Source organism: Cyprinodon tularosa, unplaced genomic scaffold, assembly GCF_016077235.1.
Source record: "Cyprinodon tularosa strain WSP-4 unplaced genomic scaffold, ASM1607723v1 ctg22, whole genome shotgun sequence".
Lineage (NCBI taxonomy): Eukaryota > Metazoa > Chordata > Actinopteri > Cyprinodontiformes > Cyprinodontidae > Cyprinodon > Cyprinodon tularosa.
This window is the reverse complement of record NW_024038821.1, coordinates 401648-410000: the sequence shown is the minus strand read 5'-3', so window position 1 is coordinate 410000 and position 8353 is coordinate 401648. Positions and strand designations below refer to the sequence as shown.

Genomic DNA, 8353 nt, shown 5'->3' with positions numbered 1-8353 from the left:
TACAGGTCTCTGTTTCTTCTTACAAGAACAAATAATTGCAGTAACAGTCTTCTCTGAACTTTAATTTATCAGGAAGCTTTTCTTTTTTTTTTTTTTTTTTTTTTAGCGCAGTGACGGTATCATTTTTACATAATTTGGTAGATTTTGATTAAATTCCTGCACTGTTGCCTTTGTCGTGTCTTGCCCTAACTTATTCCTCGCTGACAAGGTGGAAATTTATTAAGTATCAAACAAAAAATATCAACTCTAATATCACCTTTGAGAACTGTTGCAGAGGCAAACAATGTTTTGTTGCTCTACTTTTATTTAGTATTATCGTATACTTTTTTTATCAACCAAAACATATTGATAGATATCCCTACTAAAACAATTGCATTGATCTTTTATATTTGCATTTTCTTCAATTGCTTTTGAGAAGTTAATTTATGTTCCAACAAAGACAAACTCAACTTTGTTGACTTATTTGAGGCTGAAAGACAAAATTAACTATTAAATCAATTAATTTTGATCTATGCATTCAGAGATTCTTTTACACCTGATGAAGGAACAGTTCAGAAGTTTGAAAGTCAGGATCAGTTGAAACGAGTTGTTTAAACCTCTTCACATCTTTTCATATAGTATAAATACAGATTAATTGGTTCTGCAGACAATTAAATATAATACAACTACAGGCTGATTTATTGAGCTGGGAGAACTAACTCCTAGCATAAAACATTATAGTTTTTTTATATTAGCTCTATTCTTTTTAACTTTTACAAGATGCATTGGTCGCTTTTTTATGCCTGGTTCACACTGGAAGATATTTGTGACAATTATTTGCCCCGATCTTCTGCTTCGAAGTTATTATGATCCCTCTAAAGATTCTTCTAGGATAATCCTGATGAGGGAGGTGTGTTAAGGGTGATGTTGATCAGTCTCCTAGTGTTTGGGGTGTTCCCCACGCGCAGGTGAGAACACAACCGTTTGGAATATGACATTAAGCCAACCAATAAGTGTTTCTCAAGAAGAAAAAAACAATAACTCACCAGTTCAGCAAGTGGATCCCCCTCCTTTATGTCTTACTTATGAATTTCCCCGAGTAAAGCTTTGTGCTGCTGTGTGGCAGTACACTGTAATATCAAACCTGTTAAATCTTTGATTATTTTTATCGTCATGTTCAACCTTGCTGTGTAACCCTGGCATTACAGAGAAGCCAAAATGCTTTTTACAAGTGGAAAAGAGGTAGTGGGCCCATTATAATCTTTCTGGGACACTAAAACAAAACAGAAGTTATATCCAGATAAAGTTAAAATGTTTTCCTATTCCCTAGTATTTTAGTTATTCTAACTGGAGGTGCTTTCAGTATTCCATTCCCATTCTGTGTTCACAGAAGCACACAATTATTGCCTTCAACCTTAATTTGCTGTGTAAATAATGATCAACTTCTATGTAAATATCATTTCAATAGAAGCGTTACAATGGCTTAAATATCATTTTGAAACAGCAGTACACTCTGAGCTGCAGTTCTCCTGGACTAAAACACGTCAACTTCAGCCTCAAAGACCTACTAACCTGGACTTGTACTTAAAGAAGATTTTAGGACAGTTTTCTGCTAAAGGCAGGATATGGACATTTTTCTTAGAAACTCAGTTAAAAAACTAAAACTGTCTCTTAAATGAGGAGAACAAGCTTATCCTGGTGGTCAATCTTCAGCACAACTTACAGTGCACTAATGATGTTCAAGTTAAAATATGTTACTGACTCTTTGCTCAATGGTTGCACAGCTTAGGTTTTTATATTTTATTGTATTTAGACAGGGAATGCTCATTCTTGGCTGTACTTGTTTCTCTTTTTAATCTATTTATTATTCCAGTAAGTGAAACTCTAATGTCCTTATAAAACTAATTAACATTGAGAAAAGTTGCTTATACCAAATTTCCTTGATTTAAATACAAATGATGTGTCACAAGATCAAGTCTTGAAGACGGAGATTGGATTTTGTAAATACATTTTTATTTAACTTATAAAATCATCAGCAGTAAAACTTCCTTACCCTGCAGAGATATTTTTAGTTGGTTGAATATAAAGAATTTGCCTAAGTGGGAGGATGGGCCAAACAGGTAGTTGGACAATGCTCTGACCCCTTCATTTGATTAAGCAGATTTGATGAACACATATGGGGCTGATGCAGATTTACGAGTGATTAAGCTAATTTATTTATAGGTAAAAAAGGAAGGGTCCTTTGAACTTTGCTGGAGATTTCTGTAGACATGCAAACACCTTTAAAATGATTCAGATGAATTAAGAGGTTTACCAGAACTAAGCATTCCAGTCGCTAATGGAAATAAAAATCTAACTAATGTTACATGTCTGTTACTGTTTTGCTTACTTATTTTTCATAGACATAATTATATTTTCTTGGAAAAACATAAAAAAACAAAAGTGTGAATAAAAAAGATGGTACTGTCATAGAGCAATTGCAACATTTATTGAAGTGTTGGCTTTCTTGTATTGATTTTTCAACACATTACAAAAATACATATATGTTCAATTCAAAACAGCAGATGTATACTGTTCTGAAAACACTTTTTTTCACAATGATGCCCCCCCATTCCCTAAAACAAAAACAAAAAAGGAACAAGGAAACCTTTTGTACAAAGAGTGTAGGTGAAAGTGTTGAAAAGTGAAATATGAAAATGTATCCAAAATTACAGTTGTAAGTGCCATCACGAGACCTTCAACCAAACATGAGGAGAAGACCATGAAAGTCCAAGAAAGTCCTTTAAAATTGATTTGGAAAGAAATTCCTGCACAAATCCACTGTATTCACCTGAAGGTCTTTCCTTCAGTTTTATCTTTCTCATTTTTTTTCAATCATTTTGTTTTATTTCCACTAAGAATAGCTCAAGATAAAGAAAATTTAGGTGAAAAAAATATATTTAAAAGAAACAAATAGCTGGAGTCAAAATGACATCACTGTTGTTCGAAAAAAAAAATAAAATCTGCCATGACTGAGCATTTACATAAAAAAGAAAATCCATACAGTGAACAAGCAATCATACAAAAACACATTAATCTAGATTAAACCCCTCCACCAGGAAAATCATACAAAATTGCCAAATTATTGGAGAGATGGAGAAATAAAAATACTTTAGCATAATTTTCAACACTAATACAGAGTACTTTCTTAATGGCATACTTCAACACTGTAAACATATTGTAAGACTGAACGTCCATGTGTGATCTGGGTCTCTATGAGCTTTCCAATGTTCATCGTCCGAATGCGTTTGCATGGCTCATCATGGCCTCACTCTGGACGAGGGAAATAATACACGACGTGTTTAAAAAAGCACCTTGATTTATTTTCTTTTTTGCATTCATGCAGACCCACGTGTAAGCAAGCTCTCTCCCGCCAGTGTTGCTTTTATGTTAATTCACCAAAACGTACTTAACTATGTAGCTTATGCAGAGCTCATTGCGAACACGAAACTTTCTTTCTCAGATTTGCCAGAAAATTGAAGTGGAATTGCATTTAAAGCACAGCATATCTTTTTTTCTATCAAAGCAAAGTGGCGCAGATAAAACCTGACAATAGGCCAAAATGGTAGGTCAAAGTTTCAAGTGATTATGATTTCTATGGCTGAGGACTGCAGCACTGAAATGAAAAATGTAGCCTCATTCTCCTTTCATGTGGCTCCGCTGTCTCTCTCCCTCTCACGCTCGCTCTGTCTCACTATGATGGTCTGTTATAAGATGTGGTCAGTAGATGTGCATTTGGGTAAAAAAAAAAATACATGTTTCATATGCTTCCAATTTCATTTGAATGACTACTCTCCCCAGTCAAGGTCTTGCTCTCTCTCCCTCTATTTCTTTCTCACACATCTTCATTTCCCAGCTCCAATCTTTCATTTTTGCCATAAGAATAGCCCCTACTCAAGGTCGCTCGACCATCCCCAAGTGCAGCTGTGTTCCAAATTATCATAACTCATATGGCTTTTTTTTGCCTTTTTTTTCCTTAGTTTTACCAGATTGATTTTAGAATGAACGATGCAGAGAATAAAAAGCGTAATCCCCGGAAGACATGTACAGGCACACTGTATCAAAATCTGTTACAGAGTTAAACCTGTATCGCTGTGTGAGGCGAATGAACAGGCCTCCTTTTAAAATGCAGCTCTAATGCATCAATCTGAGTCGATGAACTGTGAAAAGATGCAGTCAGAGAGAGACTCAGAGCATGCCGCAAAGAGGAGAGGAATGCAAACACACATTGATATGGATTTCATTTAAGAGTTATGTTTTGGCCCATTATGGGGTACAGGAAGTCAGCTTGGTGGGACAGAGTTTCCATATCAAACACAAGAGGGAGTGGCATTGAAGGTAAAGTAAATTTAGCCAAACGATGTTTGACAATGAACTAGAGATAGGCTTAATAAAGAAAACATTGGATGGTAGCTACATGTAGCAAATGTAAGCAGCTGGTCTTTTGATTGTGTAGATTTAGGCCATCTTTCATTTACAGTCAGGGCTACTTTAACATATAAAAAAAGAATATTTACAAACCATATAAAGGACTGTTCCCGTTCTCACATTAATCACAAGTAGTCTTTAATCTATTCATCATATTAAATATGGTGGTTTAATCCTACATTAGGAATGTACTGAGCATCAGTTTAAGGGTATCTCTGTTAAGTGCAACCTTTATTTACGTCCTTTTTTGCTTTAAGGACACTAATACAGTAACTGCATTTTGAAATTGTTCCAATTTTTTTTTTCAATTGTTTTAAAAGGACAATGCTCCCTGAATAAATTAACACCAACCTACCATATCTCTAAGATAATGTCGGATTTTTAAAATCCACAATGGATGTTTTATTGTCAGGCTGACATTCAGTGCTTTAGGCCTGTATGAGGGAATGGATTGTAATCCGCTGCTGCAGGTAATATAGAAAACAAATATTTTTTTTTCTTTTAAAAGCTGACTGCTTCACACAGATTTACTCTCACAGGATAACAAGCTTCCTTAAAGGAAAAAGTCAAACATCGTATTAATGGTGACGTCTTCTCAGTTATATCGTTTTAGAAAAAAAAAAGTTTTTTTTAGAACATTTCAAAACTAACTCCATATGAAATCCCACAAAGATTTACCTGCACATGCCAAATATCATTACAAAAATCCAATAAATACAGAAATTATTGCACAGTAGAAAGGCTCCATAGATTCCTAACTGATAAAATCCTCAGACTGTTTGAAACACCCAGATGAGCATTTCAGACAAGTTATTAAAGTTTCCATTTGGTAATATTCTCAGGTGGCAGTTTCTGTGACAAGAAAAAATGATAAACATCAATCTTAATTTTTTTTTTCAAGAGAGTGATACTCCAGCCAAGCTCCATCACTGAAGAAGTGGTGTTGTGATTTGTGTGCATGTATGAGTGTATTGTGTATGTGTGTAAGAGAGCGCGCAAGAGAACAAGGATGTGTGTGTACTGTATGCTTTATAACTTATCGCTGGTGGCTTAACCTCTGTCCGCTTGTTCCAGTTTGACCTCACTGGCCATCAAATGTTCACCATGCCATTTCTTCATGTGTTTCTCCAGCGTGCTGTAGACACTGAAGGGCATGTGGCAAATGTCGCATCGATACACCTCCTTCCCGAACTGGCCGTGGGTCTTCATGTGGCGAGTCAGCTTGGAGCTCTGGGCGCAGGCGTAGCTGCACAGGTCACACTTGTATGGTCGCTCCCCCGTGTGGCTGCGCCTGTGGACTGTCAAATTGCTGCAGTTCTTGAACACCTTTCCACAGTACTCACAGGTGTCGTTTCTCTTCTCTTTTGAACTTGGGGGCCGACCGGGTCCAGGTCCGCGCAGGAGGTGAGGGGTGCTGCTTCCGCTCCGCCCCGATGCACTGCCGCCTTCAATCAGTTCCCCCGGCGGAGTGGAGAAGCGGAGGCTTCCAGTTTCTGAGGAGGAGTGGTCAGAAGAGTTGGCGAACGGTGACTGGCGGGAGTCAGTAAACCCCAAGAAAGGTTCTCTAATGAAGTGGCGTGAAGCAGCGTAGCCAGCCAGCAGCTGGGAGTAGACATTTTCTGGGGATATAAGAGGTATGGTTGGGGGAATATCCATCTGTTCCTTCTCTATCTTGATTCTCTTGTTGTTGGAGGGGCTTGGGCTGGTGATAGGAGTGGGCCTACGCTGAAAGAGCCCAGGAAAGGACTCCGCTTCACTTACACTGATCCTGCCATTCATCATCGGCCTGATATCTTCTTGCTCCTCTCGCTCTCTGTCTGGTCCCCTGTCATTTTCTCTTTCAGCTTCATTCCTCTCTCCACTGTCTCCATTAGGTTGTCTCTCCAAGGTTCTCTTGTTAGGGTTAAGTCTAAGGTGATTGTCCAGGTGGTTGTATGGGTGCATGATGCCCACTCCACCATTGTCATTAACTCTGTCCCCGCTCATAGGTTTCTCCACAGGGGACTGTCTGGGACCATTTTCTCTATTCTGACTGAATTCTTGGGAGTCCTCACTTAGGTTTGAATCTGGTCGACTTCCATTCCTTAGCTCTTCCTCCTCCTCCTCTTCCTCATCTTCTTCTTCCTCCTCCTCTTCCTCTTCTTCCTCATTCTCCATCTCCATAACTCTAGTATCCCCCTCTCTGTTTTTCCCTTCACCTTCTCCTTCTTCTCCCCGACTTCCCTGTTCTGGAGATCCAGTCATGTTCCCAGACTTATTGTGCATATGTGTTTTCATGTGCCTTTTAAGTTTGCTGGCCTGGGAGCAGGCATGGTCACACAGATGACACTTGTAGGGCCTCTCTCCGGTGTGACTACGTCTATGCACAATTAAGTTGCTTTGAAATTTGAAGATCTTGCCACAGAACTCGCAGGATTTGGACTTTCCTGGGGCCTGATTCTGACCCTGTGCATCAGGAGGGCTGGAGGAGCCATGCCCCCCCTGAGATGTGGGTGGTTGTGGGGCGTAGGTGAGAAATGTTGGTGGTTTTGCACCGGGCTGGAAAAGTGTTGGGCTAAGCAGGCGGTGCATGGGTGGCACACGGTTGGGTGACAAAGGGGGTGTGGGACCACCGTTATTGGTCGTATTGCCCGCTAGTTCTCTCAGTCGACGGGAGAAGTCCATCGAGGGAGGCTCCATGGGGGTCATTCTCATCACCCTCTCAAAGGCACTGGGGTGCTGTGACAGCAGCCCCATTTCCTCTGGACCCAGTCGTTCTAGAGGCGGTCTAGGGGGAGGTGGAGGGCTGACAAAAGGTGGTGTTGCAGGGAGCCGGGTCTCCATGTAACCTGATGGGTGGGGGTGTTCCCTGAGCAAGGGTGCCGCCATACGTAGAAGGTGAAATGGGTTGTTGGTGTCACCCAGGAAAGTAGGGAGAGGGGAGCGAGGCAAAGCATCAGCTCCCGGTGGAGGAGGGAGAGCCATGCGGGGAGTGAGAGAGCAGTTGGCCAGATGGTTGTCGAGATAGATGCGGATGCCATGAGTGTGCTGGGCATGCTGAAGAAGAAACCAGGCGCTGTTGAAGGTCTGCTTACAGGTAGTACAGATGTAGCTGGATGGTTCATCTTTATCTGTTGATGAAGAGGAAAAAAAACACATTTAAAAAAAGCTTATTTTTTAAAGTATGTCCTAGAAACAAAAACTTCTATCAAACAATCAAAATTCAACATAGAGTAAGTCTAAATTTTAAAAACCCTGTTTTATGGATACCTATATAGGAGGAAGCTGAGCTTATCTTGGTGTTTCCTAAAATTATTAGCCCTTTTAAGACTCGTACCATTTTATAAATGCAATGATCAGAACTGCAGCCTTTTCAATAAGGGGTGACACATCCTTTAGTAAAACGAAAAGAAGTCCGGTTTCATCCTGTTCCAGTGCTCAGAAAAAAAAAACAATCTCCTCATTTTGAATTATTTTGTGTATGAATATGTGAGACATTTTGTAAAATTTATTGCACTGAGACCCAAGTGTAAAATGAGCTTTCTGTGTTCTGGTAGTGTTATGAGGTTTCATAAGAAAGGGTGTGTTTTTACAGGGTAATATAGGTGGCAGGTATTGCCCTTAGGCCATGACACATTATGCAAATCCTAATGTCGGCAGGGCTTTAATATACAGATCCATCTCGTCAAATCTGTCATTTCCATATGGAGACCAGGGAGCGAACAATGGGTAAAAAACAGAAGATATGAGAAGTGGGGGTAGGGGATGGAGGCTGAGAGTGAGACAAAGAGCAAAACTTAAAAGCACACAGAAGAAAAGAGATAAAGCTGATGAGTAAATAAAAACTTTGCTGGTTATAAAACTGTGTTCATATTAAATGAATTTTTGCATCAGTGGTGTAGTTACGGGGGACTGTAAAGTGATCTGT

The 8353-nt window shown here is 39.5% G+C and overlaps 1 protein-coding gene across 1 annotated transcript in view; it reads right to left on the bottom strand.

Annotated features, from left to right (window-relative positions):
- Positions 1-2445: 2445 nt before the first annotated feature.
- The window catches only part of bcl11bb (BAF chromatin remodeling complex subunit BCL11B b), a 33810-nt gene continuing 27902 nt past the window's right edge, over positions 2446-8353 (bottom strand). The window contains exon 4 of the mRNA XM_038286131.1: positions 2446-7556. Coding sequence (XP_038142059.1) covers positions 5497-7556 — 2060 coding nt within the window. The 3' untranslated portion in view covers positions 2446-5496. The remainder of the gene's footprint in view (positions 7557-8353) is intronic.